At 31.8% G+C, this 24205-nt stretch overlaps 1 protein-coding gene across 1 annotated transcript; it reads right to left on the bottom strand.

Moving 5' to 3' along the window:
• Positions 1-10941: 10941 nt before the first annotated feature.
• INO80B (INO80 complex subunit B) lies at positions 10942-13699 on the bottom strand. Its single transcript, XM_075848576.1, has 4 exons — positions 13416-13699; positions 13224-13342; positions 11713-11873; positions 10942-11614 (listed from the first exon to the last, which is right to left on the bottom strand). The coding sequence occupies exons 1-4, from the start codon at positions 13655-13657 to the stop codon at positions 11087-11089; spliced, it is 1050 nt and encodes a 349-aa protein (XP_075704691.1). The 5' UTR covers positions 13658-13699; the 3' UTR covers positions 10942-11086.
• Between the last annotated feature and the right edge of the window lie 10506 nt (positions 13700-24205).

Genomic DNA, 24205 nt, shown 5'->3' with positions numbered 1-24205 from the left:
AGGAATGGGGCAAGGGGAGTATACGTTTTATTATTTGTTTGGGGACACTATTACTTCTTAGGGGTACTATCTATACGGGGCACTGTCTACAGGGCTGTGTGTGAGGCCCTATTTACAGAGGGCTATGTGACACTATCTACCGGGGATTGTGTAGCACTATCTACAAGGGGGAGCTGAATGACACTATCTACATGGGTGTGTGGCAATATCTGCAGGTGGGCTGTATGTGTGACACTATCTACAGGGGGCACTGTGTGGCTCTATCTACAGGGGAAACTGTGTGGGTCACTATCTACAGGGGGCACTGTGTGTGACACTATCTACAAAGGGGACTGTGTGGCTCTATCTACAGGTGGCACTATCTACAGGGGTTTGTGTGGCACTATCTACAGGGGGCACTGTGTGGTAATATCTACAGGGGGCACTGTGTGGTAATATCTACAGGGGGCACTGTGTGTGTGACACTATCTACAGGGGAATCTGTGTGTTGCACTATCCACAGGGGGCACTGCGTGTGGCACTATCTACAAGGGGCAGTGTGTGTGTGTGTGTGTGTGTGTGTGTGTGTGTGACACGATCTACAGGTGAATCTGTGTTGCACTATCCACAGGGAGCACTGTGTGTGACACTATCTACAGGGGAATCTGTGTGTTGCACTATCCACAGGGGGGCACTATGTGTGGCACTATCTACATGTGTACAGGTCTTGCAGCAAACTTAGGCTGGGTTCACACGACCACATTAACGTCCGTAATGGACGGACGTATTTCGGCCGGAAGTCCCGGACCAAACTCAGTGCAGGTAGCCGGGCTCCTAGCATCATAGTTATGTACAACGCTAGGAGTCCCTGCCTCTCCGTGGAACTACGGTCCCGTTCTGAAAACATGATTACAGTACGGGACAGTTGTCCTGCAGAGAGGCAGGGACTCCTAGCATCGTACATAACTATGATGCTAGGAGCCCGGCTCCCTGCACGGAGTTCGGTCCGGGACTTCCGGCCGAAATACGTCCGTCCATTACGGACGTTAATGTGGTCGTGTGAACCCAGCCTTAGGGTATGTTCACACGCACTAATTTTTGCCCCGAATTACGTCCGAAAATAGCGCCTCAATAGCGTTGACAAACATCTGCCCATTGAAAGCAATGGGCAGACGTTTGTCTGTTCACACGAGGCGTATATTTAAGCGCCGCTGTCAAATGACGGCGCGTAAATAGACGCCAGCATCTAAGAAGTGACCTGTCACTTCTTTGGCCGTAATTGGAGACGTTATTCATTGACTCCAATGAATAGCAGCGCTAATTACGTCCGTAATGGACGCGGCGTTCAAGCGCCTGCACATGCCGCTACGGCTGAAATTACGGGGATGTTTTCAGGTGGAAACATCCCCGGAATTTCAGCCGTTACGGACGCTGTCGTGTGAACATACCCTAATAGTTCAAGCTGTCTCCTATATAAAGAGGTATGCAGATAAGAAGAGGATATCACCTCCACAGTATTCTCCTATGGCTAGAGTCTGGCTATCCTCAAGGAAACTCCACGTGAAGCTGCCCACGTACGAGTTTGCTCCCTGTTTCTTGGGTCCATTTGAAATCTTGAAGCAGATAAATCCGGTTAACTACAAACTCCATCTCACTCCTTCCCTGCGGGCCTCTAACTCCTTCCATGTGTCTCTGCTCGAGCCTGTGATTGTAAATACAAATACTAGAACTTCTTCTGTCACTCCTGTCCCTGCTCCTGAAGTTGGGGACATTCTTGACTTCAGAAGAATCGAGAAGAGGAAATTTTATTTAGTGGATCACACAGGTTTTTTTCATGAAGAAAGATCATCGCAGCCTCCAGAAAACATCCGCGCCCCAACACTCAAGAGGTTCCACTCCAGGAATCTTCTCTGCACATAGCAAAGTCCCTCAAAAATCAGGATACGGGGATGTGTCTCATACATGGTGAAGTGCCTATTTATCACATACAAGTGACAGCTCAGATATTACTGCAGGAAAGTGACAGCTCAGATATCACTGCAGGAGAGGGACAGCTCAGATATCACTGCAGGAAAGAGAGAGCTCAGATATTACTGCAGGAAAGTGACAGCTCAGATATTACTGCAGGAAAGTGACAGCTCAGATATCACTGCAGGAGAGTGACAGCTCAGATATCACTGCAGGAAAGAGAGAGCTCAGATATTACTACGGGAAAGTGACAGCTCAGATATTACTGCAGGAAAGTGACAGCTCAGATATCACTGCGGGAAAGTGACAGCTCAGATATCACTGCAGGAGAGTGACAGCTCAGATATTACTGCAGGAAAGTGACAGCTCAGATATTACTGCAGGAAAGCGACAGCTCAGATATTACTGCAGGAAAGCGACAGCTCAGATATTACTGCAGGAAAGCGACAGCTCAGATATTACTGCAGGAAAGCGACAGCTCAGATATTACTGCAGGAAAGCGACAGCTCAGATATTACTGCAGGAAAGTGACAGCTCAGATATTACTGCAGGAAAGTGACAGCTCAGATATTACTGCAGGAAAGTGACAGCTCAGATATTACTGCAGGAAAGTGACAGCTCAGATATTACTGCAGGAAAGTGACAGCTCAGATATTACTGCAGGAAAGTGACAGCTCAGATATCACCGCAGGAAAGAGACAGCTCAGATATCACCGCAGGAAAGTGACAGCTCAGATATTACTGCAGGAAAGTGACAGCTCAGATATTACTGCAGGAAAGCGACAGCTCAGATATTACTGCAGGAAAGCGACAGCTCAGATATTACTGCAGGAAAGCGACAGCTCAGATATTACTGCAGGAAAGCGACAGCTCAGATATTACTGCAGGAAAGCGACAGCTCAGATATTACTGCAGGAAAGTGACAGCTCAGATATTACTGCAGGAAAGTGACAGCTCAGATATTACTGCAGGAAAGTGACAGCTCAGATATTACTGCAGGAAAGTGACAGCTCAGATATTACTGCAGGAAAGTGACAGCTCAGATATTACTGCAGGAAAGTGACAGCTCAGATATTACTGCGGGAAAGTGACAGCTCAGATATTACTGCGGGAAAGCGACAGCTCAGATATTACTGCGGGAAAGCGACAGCTCAGATATTACTGCAGGAAAGCGACAGCTCAGATATTACTGCAGGAAAGTGACAGCTCAGATATTACTGCAGGAAAGTGACAGCTCAGATATTACCGCAGAAAAGCGACAGATGCTTCTCCTATATACAAGAATATAACTACTATAATACTGCTCCTATATACAAGAATATAACTACTATAATACTGCTCCTATATACAAGAATATAACTACTATAATACTACCCCCGATATACAAGAGTATAACTACTATAATACTGCTCCTATATACAAGAATATAACTACTATAATACTGCCCCTATATACAAGAATATAACTACTATAATACTGCCCCTATATACAAGAATATAACTACTATAATACTGCCCCCTATATACAAGAATATAACTACTAAAATACTGCTCCCTATATACAAGAATATAACTACTATAATACTGCTCCTATATACAAGAATATAACTACTATAATACTGCTCCTATATACAAGAATATAACTACTATAATACTGCTCCAATATACAAGAATATAACTACTATAATACTGCCTCCTATATACAAGAATATAACTACTATAATACTGGTCCTATGTACAAGAATATAACTACTATAATACTGCCCCTATATACAAGAATATAACTACTGTAATACTGCACCCTATATACAAGAAGATAACTACTATAATACTGCTCCTATATACAAGAATATAACTACTATAATACTGCCCCTATATACAAGAATATATCTACTATAATACTGCCCCTATATACAAGAATATAACTACTATAATACTGCTCCTATATACAAAAATATTACTACTATAATACTGCCCCCTATATACAAGAATATAACTACTATAATACTGCTCCAATATACAAGAATATAACTACTATAATACTGCCTCCTATATACAAGAATATAACTACTATAATACTGCCCCTATATACAAGAATATAACTACTATAATACTGCACCCTATATACAAGAATATAACTACTATAATACTTCTATATACAAGAATGTAACTACTATAATACTGCCCCTATGTACAAGAATATAACTACTATAATACTGCTACTATATACAGGAATATAACTACTATAATACTGCTCCTATATACAAGAATATAACTACTATAATACTGCCCCCTATATACAAGAATATAACTACTATAATACTGCCCCCTATATACAAGAATATAACTACTATAATACTGCTCCTATATACAAGAATATAACTACTATAATACTGCCCCTATATACAAGAATATAACTACTATAATACTGCCCTCTATATACAAGAATATAACTACTATAATACTGCTCCTATGTACAAGAATATAACTACTATAATACTGCCCCTAGATACAAGAATATAACTAATATAATACTGCCCCCTATATATAAGAATATAACTACTATAATACTGCTCCTATATACAAGAATATAACGACTATAATACTGCCTCCTATATACAAGAATATAACTACTATAATACTGTACCCTATATACAAGAATAAAACTACTATAATACTGCCTCCTATATACAAGAATATAAATACTATAATACTGCTCCTATATACAAGAATATATCTACTATAATACTGCCCCTATATACAAGAATATAACTACTATAATACTGCTCCTATATACAAGAAAATAACTACTATAATACTGCCCCCTATACAAGAATATAACTACTATAATACTGCCCCTATATACGAGAATATAACTACTATAATACTACCCCTATATACAAGAATAACTACTATAATACTGCCCCAATATACAAGAATATAACTACTATAATACTGTCTCTATATACAAGAATATATCTACTATAATACTGCTCCCTATATACAAGAATATAACTACTATAATACTGCCCACTATATACAAGAATATAACTACTATAATACTGCCCCTATATATAAGAATATAACTACTATAATACTGCCCCCTACACAAGAATATAACTACTATAATACTGCCCACTATATACAGGAATATAACGACTATAATACTGTTCCCTATATACAAGAATATAACTACTATAATACTGTCTCTATATACAAGAATATAACTACTATAATACTGCTCCCTATATACAAGAATATAACTACTATAATACTGCCCACTATATACAAGAATATAACTACTATAATACTGCTTCCTATATACAGAAATATAACTACTATAATACTGCTCCCTATATACAAGAATATAACTACTATAATACTGCCCCTATATACAAGAATATAACTATTATAATACTGCCCCCTATATACAATAATATAACTATAATACTGCCCCCTATATACAATAATATAACTACTATAATACTGCCCCCTATATATAATAAGATAACTACTATAATACTGCCCCCTATATACAATAATATAACTACTATAATACTGCCCCCTATATACAATAATATAACTACTTAAATACTGCCCCTATATACAAGAATATAACTACTATAATACTGCCCCCTATATACAATAATATAACTACTATAATACTGCTCCTATATACAAGAATATAACTACTATAATACTGCCTCCTATATACAAGAATATAACTACTATAATACTGCCCCCTATATACAAGATTATAACTACTATAATACTGCTCCTATATACAAGAATATAACTACTATAATACTGCCCCCTATATACAAGAATATAACTACTATAAAACTGCTCCCTATATACAAGAATATAACTACTATAATACTGCTCTTATATACAAGATTATAACTACTATAATACTGCTCCCTATGTACAAGAATATACCTACTATAATACTGCTCCTATATACAATATAACTACTATAATACTGCCCCTATATACAGGAATATAACTACTATAATACTGCCTCCTATATACAAGAATATAACTACTATAATACTGCTCCTATATACAAGAATATAACTACTATAATACTGCTCCTATATACAAGAATATAACTACTATAATACTGCTCCTATATACAAGAATATAACTACTATAATACTGCTCCTATATACAAGAATATAACTACTATAATACTGCTCCTATATACAAGAATATAACTACGATAATACTGCCCCCTATATACAAGAATATAACTACTATAATACTGCTCCTATATACAAGAATATAACTACTATAATACTGCTCCTATACACAAGAATATAACTACTATAATACTGCTCCTATATACAAGAATATAACTACTATAATACTGCCTCCTATATACAAGAATATAACTACTATAATACTGCTCCTATATACAAGAATATAACTACTATAATACTGCTCCTATATACAAGAATATAACTACTATAATACTGACCCCTATGTACAAGAATATAACTACTATAATACTGCTCCTATATACAAGAATATAACTACTATAATACTGCCCCCTATATACAAGAATATAACTACTATAATACTGCTCCTATATACAAGAATATAACTACTATAATACTGCTCCTATATACAAGAATATAACTACTATAATACTGCTCCTATACACAAGAATATAACTACTATAATACTGCTCCTATATACAAGAATATAACTACTATAATACTGCTCCTATATACAAGAATATAACTACGATAATACTGCCCCCTATATACAAGAATATAACTACTATAATACTGCTCCTATATACAAGAATATAACTACTATAATACTGCTCCTATACACAAGAATATAACTACTATAATACTGCTCCTATATACAAGAATATAACTACTATAATACTGCCTCCTATATACAAGAATATAACTACTATAATACTGCTCCTATATACAAGAATATAACTACTATAATACTGCTCCTATATACAAGAATATAACTACTATAATACTGACCCCTATGTACAAGAATATAACTACTATAATACTGCCCGCTATATACAAGAATATAACTACTATAAGGGTGGATTCACACGAACGTGTATTGGGTCCGTGCGGGCCACGTGGTTTTCACGCGCCACGCACAGACCAATACAAGTCTATGGGGCAGTACAGACAGTCCGTGCTTTATGCGCGTTTGTCCGCTGCGCAAAAAAGCGCGATATGGTCAATATCTCCGCGTATTTCGCGCATCACCCACCCATTGAAGTCAATGGGTGCGTGAAAACCACGCAGGTCGCACGGAAGCACTTCCGTGCGAACTGCCTGTTTCGCGCACCAGCTGTCAAAAGGATGAATGTCAACAGAAAAGCACCACGTGCTTTTCTGTTTACAAACATCCAAACGGAGTGTCTTTGAGATGAGCGAACCCGGACAACCGAACCGAACTTCACCGGGTTCGGCCAAACTCGTAAAAAAATTTTCCGGTACGCGACGTCAGGAGATAGTCACTGTCCAGGGTGCTGAAAGAGTTAAACTGTTTCAGCACCCTGGACAGTGATTTCCGATCCCAATATACATGAACGTGTAAAGAAAAAAAAAAGAATTCTGACTTACCGATAACTCCCGGCTTCTTCCTCCAATCTGACCTCCCGGGATGACAATTCAGTCCAAGTGACAGCTCCAGCCAATCACAGACTGCAGCGGTCACATGGACTGCGGCGTCATCCAGGGAGGTGAGGCCCGATGTCAAGAGAGGCGCGTCACCAAGGACGCGTCACCCATGCAACGGCCGGGAGGGAAGTTCTCGGTAAGTACGAACTTTTTATTTTTTTTTAACAGGTTTCTCGATATTGTGATCGGCATTCACTGTCGAGGGTGCTGAAAGAGTTAACTGCCGATCAGTTAACTCTTTCAGCACCCTGGACAGTGACTGACGTCAACTAGACTCATCTCTATGATGGCGGCTGCGCGAAAATCACGCAGCCGCGCATCATACACGGATGACACACGGAGCTGTCAAGTGGTTTTTGCGCACGCAAAAACGCAACGTTCGTCTGAATAAGCCCTAATACTGCCTCCTATATAAAAGAATATAACTACTATAATACTGCTCCTATATACAGGAATATAACTACTATAATACTGCTCCTATATAAAAGAATATAACTACTATAATACTGCTCCTATATACAGGAATATAACTACTATAATACTGCTCCCTATATACAAGAATATAACTACTATAATACTGCCTCCTATATAAAAGAATATAACTACTATAATACTGCTCCTATATACAGGAATATAACTACTATAATACTGCTCCCTATATACAAGAATATAACTATTATAATACTGCTCCCTATATACAAGAATATAACTACTATAATACTGCTCCTATATACAAGAATATAACTACTATAATACTGCCCCTATATACAAGACTATAACTACTATAATACTGCTCCTATATACAAGACTATAACTACTATAATACTGCCCCCTATGTACAAGAATATAACTACTATAATACTGCCTCCTATATACAAGAATATAACTACTATAATACTGCCCCTATATACAAGACTATAACTACTATAATACTGCTCCTATATACAAGAATATAACCACTATAATACTGCTCCTATATACAAGAATATAACTACTATAATACTGCCCCCTATGTACAAGAATATAACTACTATAATACTGCTCCTATATACAAGAATATAACTACTATAATACTGCTCCCTATATACAAGAATATAACTACTATAATACTGCTCCTATATACAAGAATATAACTACTATAATACTGCTCCTATATACAAGAATATAACTACTATAATACTGCCCCTATATACAAGAATATAACTACTAAAATACTGCTCCTATATACAAGAATATACCTACTATAATACTGCTCCTATATACAAGAATATAACTACTATAATACTGCCCCTATATACAGGAATATAACTACTATAATACTGCCTCTATATACAAGAATATAACTACTATAATACTGCTCCTATATACAAGAATATAACTACTATAATACTGCCCCTATATACAAGAATATAACTACTATAATACTGCTCCTATATACAAGAATATAACTACTATAATACTGCTCCTATATACAAGAATATAACTACTATAATACTGCCCCTATATACAGGAATATAACTACTATAATACTGCCTCCTATATAAAAGAATATAACTACTATAATACTGCTCCTATATACAAGAATATAACTACTATAATACTGCTCCTATATACAAGAATATAACTACTATAATACTGCCCCTATATACAAGAATATAACTACTATAATACTGCTCCTATATACAAGAATATAACTACTATAATACTGCTCCTATATACAAGAATATAACTACTAGAATACTGCCCCTATATACAAGATTATAACTACTAGAATACTGCCTCTATATACAAGAATGTAACTACTATAATACTGCCTCTATATACAAGAATGTAACTACTATAATACTGCCCCTATATACAAGAATATAACTACTATAATACTGCCACTATATACAAGAATATAACTACTATAATACTACTCCTATATACAAGAATATAACTACTATAATACTGCCACTATATACAAGAATATAACTACTATAATACTGCTCCTATATACAAGAATATAACTACTATAATACTGCTCCTATATACAAGAATATAACTACTATAATACTGCCCCTATATACAAGAATATAACTACTATAATACTGCTCCTATATACAAGAATATAACTACTATAATACTGCTCATATATCCAAGAATATAACTACAATAATACTGTCCCATATATACAAGAATATAACTACTATAATACTGCTCCTATATACAAGAATATAACTACTATAATACTGCCCCTATATACAAGAATATAATTACTATAATACTGCCCCTATATACAAGAATATAACTACTATAATACTGCACCCTATATACAAGAATATAATTACTATAATACTGCCCCTATATACAAGAATATAATTACTATAATACTGCCCCTATATACAAGAATATAACTACTATAATACTGCACCCTATATACAAGAATATAACTACTATAATACTACCCTATATACAAGAATATAATTACTATAATACTGCCCCTATATACAAGAATATAACTACTATAATACTGCTCCTATATAGAAGAATATAACTACTATAATACTGCCCCCTATATACAAGAATATAACTACTATAATACTGCTCCTATATACAAGAATATAACTACTATAATACTGCCCCTATATACAAGAATATAACTACTATAATACTGCCTCCTATATACAAGAATATAACTACTATAATACTGCCCCTATATACAAGAATATAACTACTATAATACTGCTCCTATATAGAAGAATATAACTACTATAATACTGCCCCCTATATACAAGAATATAACTACTATAATACTGCCTCCTATATACAAGAATATAACTACTATAATACTGCCCCTATATACAAGAATATAACTACTATAATACCTCCCCCTATATACAAGAATATAACTACTATAATACTGCCTCCTATATACAAGAATATAACTACTATAATACTGCCTCCTATATACAAGAATATAACTACTATAATACTGCCTCCTATATACAAGAATATAACTACTATAATACTGCCCCCTATATACAAGAATATAACTACTATAATACTGCCTCCTATATACAAGAATATAACTACTATAATACTGCCCCTATATACAAGAATATAACTACTATAATACTGCCCCCTATATACAAGAATATAACTACTATAATATTGTTGTATATAGGAGCAGTATTATAGTAGTTATATTCTTGTATATAGGGGGCAGTATTATAGTAGTTATATTCTTGTATATAGGAGCAGTATAACTACTATAATACTGCTCCTATATACAAGAATATAACTACTATATTACTGCCCCCTATGGACAGGATAATGCACACACTGGGTAGATGGCGAGTGATATTTATTTACAGGTATCTTACACGGTGCAGTATTATAAGATGACGCTCGGCAGCACGACGCGCTTTTCCGGATGTCATACACAACTTTAGAATCTTCCTAGTGGACGTGGCGCCCGCTTCTTGCTGCCGGTCACATGCTCCTCTCGCTCGGGGGCTCTGTGACCTCTATAGGTGGCGGGGGAGCAATGCTTTGCTGACTGTGGGTCTCCAGGTTCTTATGGTAACACTTCAGACTGCAGAGCGGGACATGAGTCTTCGAGCAGGAGTATTTTTTAGGGTTAGCACATCCTGGAACGTGGCACAGCTTTGGTGCGGGTGTTGCGGCTCGTGGCTCTGTGGGGACGGGGTAGGGGACTCCTGGAGGGTAGGACACGGTGATACTATGTGCGTTGTCCTGGTAGTGGACTGTGGGGCACGGTGCCTGGCGCCCTCCTCTTCTGCCCGGTTTGGTGCCCCTGGACTTGGAGGTCTTGGTCAGTCTCTCTATGGTCTGTTTCTTGCTCTCCTCTGCCTTCTTTGCCGCCTGCAGCCTCCGCTTTCGAGCCTTCTCCTCCCTCTTCACCAGCATCTCTTGAGACATCTCCTGTGGAGGATGAGCGTACACAGCCGGGGGGTAGAGAGGGGCAGCGGGGGTCTGCTGCTTCTGTAGAAGGGCTCTCTGCGGAGAGAAGACACCAACACAGCACATATGGAGAAATTACCAGGAAGAATGAAGAGGAAGGTGCCCAACCCCCCTCCATACTGGCGGCTCCATACCTGGCGGGCGGTGAGTAGCGTCTCATCCGTCTCCCGCTTCAAATCCCCATTGACATCCAGATCTCCCTTCTCCAGAGCGTCCAACCACCGCATCTCCTCATCCTGCTCAGATACCGGGACCCTGGCTGGGGAGGGCGGCGGGTCCATGTTACTGTCCTCATCTGGAGAGGCAGGGAAACCCAATGAGTCATAAACCTGCCAAAAGAAGTCACGTGACGCTTCTCTCCAGTGATCTGTATATACGAGCTGGAAACCCCAACACAGCGGAGAAGTGACCCAAACCACAAGAGGACAACGGACTATACACTGGAAGTATATACAACTGGGAACAACCACCAATACCGGACATCAACCATCATCATCATGCACCATTACCGGACATCAACCATCATCATCATCCACCATTACCGGACATCAACCAACATCATCCACCATTACCGGACATGAACCATCATCATCCACCATTACCTGACATCAACCATCATCCACCACCATTACCGGACATCAACCATCATCATCATCATCCACCATTACCTGACATCAACCATCATCATCCACCATTACCTGACATCAACCATCATCATCCACCATTACCGGACATCAACCATCATCCACCATTACCAGACATCAACCATCATCATCATCCACCATTACCTGAGATCAACCATCATCATCCACCATTACCTGACATCAACCATCATCCACCATTACCTGACATCAACCATCATCATCCACCATTACCGGATATCAACCATCATCATCCACCATTACCTGACATCAACCATCATCATCCACCATTACCTGACATCAAAAATCATCCACCATTACCTGACATCAACCATCATCATCATCATCCACCATTACCAGACATCAACCATCATCATCATCATCATCCACTATTACCGGACATCAACCATCATCATCATGCACCATTACCTGACATCAACCATCATCCACCATCATCATCTACCATTACCTGACATCAACCATCATCATCCACCATTACCTGACATCAACCATCATCATCATCCACCATTACCTGACATCAACCATCATCATCATCCACCATTACCTGACATCAACCATCATCCACCAACCATCATCATCCACCATTACCTGACATCAACCATCATCATCATCCACCATTACCGGACATCAACCATCATCATCATCCACCATTACCTGACATCAACCATCATCATCCACCAATACCTGACATCAACCATCATCATCCACCAATACCTGACATCAACCATCATCATCATCCACCATTACCTGACATCAACCACCATCAACATCATCCACCATTACCTGACATCAACCATCATCATCCACCATTACCTGACATCAACCATCATCATCCACCATTACCTGACATCAACCATAATCATCATCCACCATTACTAACCATCACCAAGCACAGCCACCATCATCCTCCTATCTCCACAGGACACATTTTACAGAAGTAGTACCTCGGGCCCCACCATATCACATGAAGGTGTCTCCCTCACCCAGCCATGCTCGGTACTGCTCTATGGGTACACCTTCCAGCGGCTCGTCATCTTCATCCACCACCATGAGAGGGGACTGTGAGCGGGACTGCTCCGGGATGACGGTGAATGTGGGGACACTGCAAGGAGAGGAGTCCTGTAAATGGGGTGTACACGCAAGGGGCACTGCTGGGGTTATGCAGGTTCACTTACCTCTTGGTACCCAGCACTTGTCCCCCCAGCTTGATCTTGAGTCGGAGCTGTGGTTTCTGGGTGCACGGTGTGTGTGCGGAGCTCCCGCCGTCCTCCTGGTGATGCTTCTTCTTATGTTTCTTGTGCTTCTTGTGTTTCTTCTTGTGAATCCCGTGAGACGCCGGATCATCGTCGTCACCTGAAAAGCCTAAGATATTAGATACAATGTATCCGTCACCCCTGGAATTACCTGCTTCACACATGCCACCCTGCAGAGCATTCCTTCCTCCTCCTCCATAGGCATCACACCCTGCAGAGCAATATATATATATATATATATATATATATATATATATAAAATGATCTCCTCCTATAATAGTGGATGTATAATATATATATATAATGTTCTCCTCCTATAATAGTGGATGTATAATATATATATATAATGATCTCCTCCTATAATACTGGATGTATAATATATATATATAATGATCTCCTCCTATAATAGTGGTGTATAATATATATATATATATAATGATCTCCTCCTATAATAGTGGATGTATAATATATATATATAATGATCTCCTCCTATAATAGTGGATGTATAATATATATATATAATGATCTCCTCCTATAATAGTGGATGTATAATATATATATATAATGTTCTCCTCCTATAATAGTGGATGTATAATATATATATATATAATGATCTCCTCCTATAATAGTGGATGTATAATATATATATATATATAATGTTCTCCTCCTATAATAGTGGATGTATAATATATATATATAATGATCTCCTCCTATAATAGTGGATGTATAATATATATATATAATGTTCTCCTCCTATAATAGTGGATGTATAATATATATATATAAAATGATCTCCTCCTATAATAGTGGATGTATAATATATATATATATAATGTTCTCCTCCTATAATAGTGGATGTATAATATATATATATATATAATGATCCCTCCTATAATAGTGGATGTATAATATATATATATAATGTCCTCCTCCTATAATAGTGGATGTATAATATATATATATATATATATATATATATATATAATGATCTCCTCCTATAATAGTGGATGTATAATATATATATATATAATGTTCTCCTCCTATAATAGTGGATGTATAATATATATATATATAATGATCTCCTCCTATAATAGTGGATGTATAATATATATATATATATATATATAATGTTCTCCTCCTATAATAGTGGATGTATAATATATATATATAATGATCTCCTCCTATAATAGTGGATGTATAATATATATATATAATGTTCTCCTCCTATAATAGTGGATGTATAATATATATATATAATGATCTCCTCCTATAATAGTGGATGTATAATATATATATATATAATGTTCTCCTCCTATAATAGTGGATGTATAATATATATATATAATGTCCTCCTCCTATAATAGTGGATGTATAATATATATATATATAATGATCTCCTCCTATAATAGTGGATGTATAATATATATATATAATGATCTCCTCCTATAATAGTGGATGTATAATATATATATATATAATGTTCTCCTCCTATAATAGTGGATGTATAATATATATATATAATGTTCTCCTCCTATAATAGTGGATGTATAATATATATATATAATGTCCTCCTCCTATAATAGTGGATGTATAATATATATATAATGTTCTCCTCCTATAATAGTGGATGTATAATATATATATATATAATGTCCTCCTCCTATAACAGTGGATGTATAATATATATATATAATGATCTCCTCCTATAATAGTGGATGTATAATATATATATATATAATGATCTCCTCCTATAATAGTGGATGTATAATATATATATATATAATGTTCTCCTCCTATAATAGTGGATGTATAATATATATATATAATGTTCTCCTCCTATAATAGTGGATGTATAATATATATATATAATGTTCTCCTCCTATAATAGCGGATGTATAATATATATATATATAATGTTCTCCTCCTATAATAGTGGATGTATAATATATATATATAATGTTCTCCTCCTATAATAGTGGATGTATAATATATATATATAATGTTCTCCTCCTATAATAGTGGTGTATAATATATATATATAATGTCCTCCTCCTATAATAGTGGATGTATAATATATATATATATAATGATCTCCTCCTATAATAGTGATGTATAATATATATATATAATGATCTCATCCTATAATAGTGGATGTATAATATATATATATATATAATGATCTCCTCCTATAATAGTGGTGTATAATATATATATATATAATGTTCTCCTCCTATAATAGTGGATGTATAATATATATATATAATGATCTCCTCCTATAATAGTGGATGTATAATATATATATATAATGATCTCCTCCTATAATAGTGGATGTATAATATATATATATATAATGATCTCCTCCTATAATAGTGGTGTATAATATATATATATAATGATCTCCTCCTATAATAGTGGATGTATAATATATATATATATAATGATCTCCTCCTATAATAGTGGATGTATAATATATATATATAATGATCTCCTCCTATAATAGTGGATGTATAATATATATATATAATGTTCTCCTCCTATAATAGTGGATGTATAATATATATATATATAATGATCTCCTCCTATAATAGTGGATGTATAATATATATATATATAATGTTCTCCTCCTATAATAGTGGATGTATAATATATATATATAATGATCTCCTCCTATAATAGCGGATGTATAATATATATATATAATGTCCTCCTCCTATAATAGTGGATGTATAATATATATATAATGTCCTCCTCCTATAATAGTGGATGTATAATATATATATATAATGATCTCCTCCTATAATAGTGGATGTATAATATATATATATAATGATCTCCTCCTATAATAGTGGATGTATAATATATATATATAATGTTCTCCTCCTATAATAGTGGATGTATAATATATATATATATAATGATCTCCTCCTATAATAGTGGATGTATAATATATATATATAATGATCTCCTCCTATAATAGTGGATGTATAATATATATATATAATGTTCTCCTCCTATAATAGTGGATGTATAATATATATATATAATGATCTCCTCCTATAATAGTGGATGTATAATATATATATATAATGTTCTCCTCCTATAATAGTGGATGTATAATATATATATATAATGATCCCTCCTATAATAGTGGATGTATAATATATATATATATAATGTTCTCCTCCTATAATAGTGGATGTATAATATATATATATAATGATCTCCTCCTATAATAGTGGATGTATAATATATATATATATAATGTTCTCCTCCTATAATAGTGGATGTATAATATATATATATAATGATCTCCTCCTATAATAGCGGATGTATAATATATATATATAATGATCTCCTCCTATAATAGTGGATGTATAATATATATATATAATGTTCTCCTCCTATAATAGTGGATGTATAATATATATATATAATGATCTCCTCCTATAATAGTGGATGTATAATATATATATATAATGATCTCCTCCTATAATAGTGGATGTATAATATATATATATATAATGATCTCCTCCTATAATAGTGGATGTATAATATATATATATAATGATCTCCTCCTATAATAGTGGATGTATAATATATATATATATAATGTTCTCCTCCTATAATAGTGGATGTATAATATATATATATAATGATCTCCTCCTATAATAGTGGATGTATAATATATATATATAATGATCTCCTCCTATAATAGTGGATGTATAATATATATATATAATGATCTCCTCCTATAATAGTGGATGTATAATATATATATATATATATATATATATATAATGTCCTCCTCCTATAATAGTGGATGTATAATATATATATATATATATATATATATATAATGTCCTCCTCCTATAATAGTGGATGTATAATATATATATATATAATGATCTCCTCCTATAATAGTGGATGTATAATATATATATATATAATGATCTCCTCCTATAATAGTGGATGTATAATATATATATATATAATGATCTCCTCCTATAATAGTGGATGTATAATATATATATATAATGTTCTCCTCCTATAATAGTGGATGTATAATATATATATATAATGTTCTCCTACTATAATAGTGGATGTATAATATATATATATAATGATCTCCTCCTATAATAGTGGATGTATAATATATATATATAATGATCTCCTCCTATAATAGTGGATGTATAATATATATATATAATGATCTCCTCCTATAATAGTGGATGTATAATATATATATATAATGATCTCCTCCTATAATAGTGGATGTATAATATATATATATAATGATCTCCTCCTATAATAGTGGATGTATAATATATATATATAATGTTCTCCTCCTATAATAGTGGATGTATAATATATATATATATATAATGATCTCCTCCTATAATAGTGGATGTATAATATATATATATATATAATGTTCTCCTCCTATAATAGTGGATGTATAATATATATATATAATGATCTCCTCCTATAATAGTGGATGTATAATATATATATATAATGTTCTCCTCCTATAATAGTGGATGTATAATATATATATATATAATGTTCTCCTCCTATAATAGTGGATGTATATATATATATATATATATATAATGATCTCCTCCTATAATAGTGGATGTATAATATATATATATATATATATAATGTTCTCCTCCTATAATAGTGGATGTATAATATATATATATATAATGATCTCCTCCTATAATAGTGGATGTATAATATATATATATAATGATCTCCTCCTATAATAGTGGATGTATAATATATATATATAATGATCTCCTCCTATAATAGTGGATGTATAATATATATATATATATAATGTTCTCCTCCTATAATAGTGGATGTATAATATATATATATAATGATCTCCTCCTATAATAGTGGATGTATAATATATATATATAATGATCTCCTCCTATAATAGTGGATGTATAATATATATATATATATAATGTTCTCCTCCTATAATAGTGGATGTATAATATATATATATAATGATCTCCTCCTATAATAGTGGATGTATAATATATATATATAATGTTCTCCTCCTATAATAGTGGATGTATAATATATATATATAATGTTCTCCTCCTATAATAGTGGATGTATAATATATATATATATAATGTTCTCCTCCTATAATAGTGGATGTATAATATATATATAATGTTCTCCTCCTATAATAGTGGATGTATAATATATATATATATATAATGTCCTCCTCCTATAATAGCGGATGTATAATATATATATATAATGTTCTCCTCCTATAATAGTGGATGTATAATATATATATATAATGATCTCCTCCTATAATAGTGGATGTATAATATATATATATAATGTTCTCCTCCTATAATAGTGGATGTATAATATATATATATATAATGTTCTCCTCCTATAATAGTGGATGTATAATATATATATATATAATGTTCTCCTCCTATAATAGTGGATGTATAATATATATATATATAATGTTCTCCTCCTATAATAGTGGATGTATAATATATATATAATGTTCTCCTCCTATAATAGTGGATGTATAATATATATATATAATGATCTCCTCCTATAATAGTGGATGTATAATATATATATATAATGTCCTCCTCCTATAATAGCGGATGTATAATATATATATATAATGTTCTCCTCCTATAATAGCGGATGTATAATATATATATATAATGTTCTCCTCCTATAATAGTGGATGTATAATATATATATATATAATGATCTCCTCCTATAATAGTGGATGTATAATATATATATATAATGATCTCCTCCTATAATAGTGGATGTATAATATATATATATATAATGATCTCCTCCTATAATAGTGGATGTATAATATATATATATATATATAATGTTCTCCTCCTATAATAGTGGATGTATAATATATATATATAATGATCTCCTCCTATAATAGTGGATGTATAATATATATATATAATGTTCTCCTCCTATAATAGTGGATGTATAATATATATATATATAATGTTCTCCTCCTATAATAGTGGATGTATAATATATATATATATAATGATCTCCTCCTATAATAGTGGATGTATAATATATATATATATAATGTTCTCCTCCTATAATAGTGGATGTATAATATATATATATATATATAATGATCTCCTCCTATAATAGTGGATGTATAATATATATATATATAATGTTCTCCTCCTATAATAGTGGATGTATAATATATATATATAATGTTCTCCTCCTATAATAGTGGATGTATAATATATATATAATGTTCTCCTCCTATAATAGTGGATGTATAATATATATATATATATAATGTCCTCCTCCTATAATAGTGGATGTATAATATATATATATATAATGATCTCCTCCTATAATAGTGGATGTATAATATATATATATAATGATCTCCTCCTATAATAGTGGATGTATAATATATATATATAATGTTCTCCTCCTATAATAGTGGTGTATAATATATATATATAATGATCTCCTCCTATAATAGTGGATGTATAATATATATATATATATAATGATCTCCTCCTATAATAGTGGTGTATAATATATATATAATGATCTCCTCCTATAATAGTGGATGTATAATATATATATATAATGTTCTCCTCCTATAATAGTGGATGTATAATATATATATATAATGTTCTCCTCCTATAATAGTGGATGTATAATATATATATATAATGATCTCCTCCTATAATAGTGGATGTATAATATATATATATAATGTCCTCCTCCTATAATAGTGGATGTATAATATATATATATAATGTTCTCCTCCTATAATAGTGGATGTATAATATATATATATAATGTTCTCCTCCTATAATAGTGGATGTATAATATATATATATAATGATCTCCTCCTATAATAGTGGATGTATAATATATATATATAATGTCCTCCTCCTATAATAGTGGATGTATAATATATATATATATATATAATGTCCTCCTCCTATAATAGTGGATGTATAAATATATATATATAATGATCTCCTCCTATAATAGTGGATGTATAATATATATATATAATGTTCTCCTCCTATAATAGTGGATGTATAATATATATATATAATGTTCTCCTCCTATAATAGTGGATGTATAATATATATATATAATGATCTCCTCCTATAATAGTGGATGTATAATATATATATATAATGATCTCCTCCTATAATAGTGGATGTATAATATAATATATAATGATCTCCTCCTATAATAGTGGATGTATAATATATATATATAATGATCTCCTCCTATAATAGTGGATGTATAATATATATATATAATGATCTCCTCCTATAATAGTGGATGTATAATATATATATATAATGATCTCCTCCTATAATAGTGGATGTATAATATATATATATATATAATGATCTCCTCCTATAATAGTGGATGTATAATATATATATATAATGATCTCCTCCTATAATAGTGGATGTATAATATATATATATAATGATCTCCTCCTATAATAGTGGATGTATAATATATATATATAATGATCTCCTCCTATAATAGTGGATGTATAATATATATATATAATGATCTCCTCCTATAATAGTGGATGTATAATATATATATATATAATGATCTCCTCCTATAATAGTGGATGTATAATATATATATATATAATGTCCTCCTCCTATAATAGTGGATGTATAATATATATATATAATGATCTCCTCCTATAATAGTGGATGTATATATATATATATATAATGATCTCCTCCTATAATAGTGGATGTATAATATATATATATAATGATCTCCTCCTATAATAGTGGATGTATAATATATATATATAATGTTCTCCTCCTATAATAGTGGATGTATAATATATATATATATATAATGATCTCCTCCTATAATAGTGGATGTATAATATATATATATAATGATCTCCTCCTATAATAGTGGATGTATAATATATATATATAATGATCTCCTCCTATAATAGTGGATGTATAATATATATATATATAATGTCCTCCTCCTATAATAGTGGATGTATATATATATATATATAATGTTCTCCTCCTATAATAGTGGATGTATAATATATATATATATAATGATCTCCTCCTATAATAGTGGATGTATAATATATATATATAATGTTCTCCTCCTATAATAGTGGATGTATAATATATATATATAATGATCTCCTCCTATAATAGTGGATGTATAATATATATATATAATGATCTCCTCCTATAATAGTGGATGTATAATATATATATATAATGATCTCCTCCTATAATAGTGGTGTATAATATATATATATATAATGTCCTCCTCCTATAATAGTGGATGTATAATATATATATATAATGTCCTCCTCCTATAATAGTGGATGTATAATATATATATATAATGTTCTCCTCCTATAATAGTGGATGTATAATATATATATATAATGATCTCCTCCTATAATAGTGGATGTATAATATATATATATAATGTTCTCCTCCTATAATAGTGGATGTATAATATATATATATATAATGATCTCCTCCTATAATAGTGGATGTATAATATATATATATAATGTTCTCCTCCTATAATAGTGGATGTATAATATATATATATATATATATAATGTTCTCCTCCTATAATAGTGGTGTATAATATATATATATATAATGATCTCCTCCTATAATAGTGGATGTATAATATATATATATAATGTCCTCCTCCTATAATAGTGGATGTATAATATATATATATATATATAATGTCCTCCTCCTATAATAGTGGATGTATAATATATATATATAATGATCTCCTCCTATAATAGTGGATGTATAATATATATATATATAATGTCCTCCTCCTATAATAGTGGATGTATAATATATATATATATAATGTTCTCCTCCTATAATAGTGGATGTATAATATATATATATAATGTTCTCCTCCTATAATAGTGGATGTATAATATATATATATAATGATCTCCTCCTATAATAGTGGATGTATAATATATATATATATATATAATGTCCTCCTCCTATAATAGTGGATGTATAATATATATATATAATGTTCTCCTCCTATAATAGTGGATGTATAATATATATATATAATGATCTCCTCCTATAATAGTGGTGTATAATATATATATATAATGATCTCCTCCTATAATAGTGGATGTATAATATATATATATATAATGATCTCCTCCTATAATAGTGGATGTATAATATATATATATATAATGATCTCCTCCTATAATAGTGGATGTATAATATATATATATATAATGATCTCCTCCTATAATAGTGGATGTATAATATATATATATATATAATGTTCTCCTCCTATAATAGTGGATGTATAATATATATATATAATGATCTCCTCCTATAATAGTGGATGTATAATATATATATATAATGTTCTCCTCCTATAATAGTGGATGTATAATATATATATATAATGATCTCCTCCTATAATAGTGGATGTATAATATATATATATATAATGTCCTCCTCCTATAATAGTGGATGTATAATATATATATATATATATAATGATCTCCTCCAATAATAGTGGATGTATAATATATATATATATAATGTCCTCCTCCTATAATAGTGGATGTATAATATATATATATAATGTTCTCCTCCTATAATAGTGGATGTATAATATATATATATATAATGATCTCCTCCTATAATAGTGGATGTATAATATATATATATATAATGTTCTCCTCCTATAATAGTGGTGTATAATATATATATATATAATGATCTCCTCCTATAATAGTGGATGTATAATATATATATATATAATGTTCTCCTCCTATAATAGTGGATGTATAATATATATATATAATGATCTCCTCCTATAATAGCGGATGTATAATATATATATATATAATGTTCTCCTCCTATAATAGTGGATGTATAATATATATATATATAATGATCTCCTCCTATAATAGTGGATGTATAATATATATATATAATGTCCTCCTCCTATAATAGTGGATGTATAATATATATATATAATGATCTCCTCCTATAATAGTGGATGTATAATATATATATATATATAATGATCTCCTCCTATAATAGTGGTGTATAATATATATATATATATATATAATGATCTCCTCCTATAATAGTGGATGTATAATATATATATATATATATATATAATGTTCTCCTCCTATAATAGTGGATGTATAATATATATATATATAATGTTCTCCTCCTATAATAGTGGATGTATAATATATATATATAATGATCTCCTATAATAGTGGATGTATAATATATATATATAATGTCCTCCTCCTATAATAGTGGATGTATAATATATATATATAATGTCCTCCTCCTATAATAGTGGATGTATAATATATATATATATAATGTCCTCCTCCTATAATAGTGGTGTATAATATATATATATAATGATCTCCTCCTATAATAGTGGATGTATAATATATATATATAATGTTCTCCTCCTATAATAGTGGATGTATAATATATATATATATAATGATCTCCTCCTATAATAGTGGATGTATAATATATATATATAATGATCTCCTCCTATAATAGTGGATGTATAATATATATATATATAATGTCCTCCTCCTATAATAGTGGATGTATAATATATATATATAATGTCCT

This window comes from Rhinoderma darwinii, chromosome 1 (genome assembly GCF_050947455.1).
Source record: "Rhinoderma darwinii isolate aRhiDar2 chromosome 1, aRhiDar2.hap1, whole genome shotgun sequence".
Lineage (NCBI taxonomy): Eukaryota > Metazoa > Chordata > Amphibia > Anura > Rhinodermatidae > Rhinoderma > Rhinoderma darwinii.
The sequence above is the reverse complement of the archived record's forward strand: the minus strand, read 5'-3'. Positions and strand labels throughout refer to the sequence as shown.

Excerpts from the sequence above, each read along its gene's own strand:
- INO80B (XM_075848576.1), bottom strand. The coding sequence starts at position 13,657 with ATGTGTGAAGCAGGTAATTCCAGGGGTGACGGATACATTGTATCTAAT. Across the intron at positions 11,874-13,223 it reads GCAGTACCGAGCATGGCTGG|ATGAGGACAGTAACATGGAC; the intron begins GTGAGGGAGACA and ends CTGCCTCTCCAG. Across the intron at positions 11,615-11,712 it reads CGCTACTCACCGCCCGCCAG|AGAGCCCTTCTACAGAAGCA; the intron begins GTATGGAGCCGC and ends TTCTCTCCGCAG.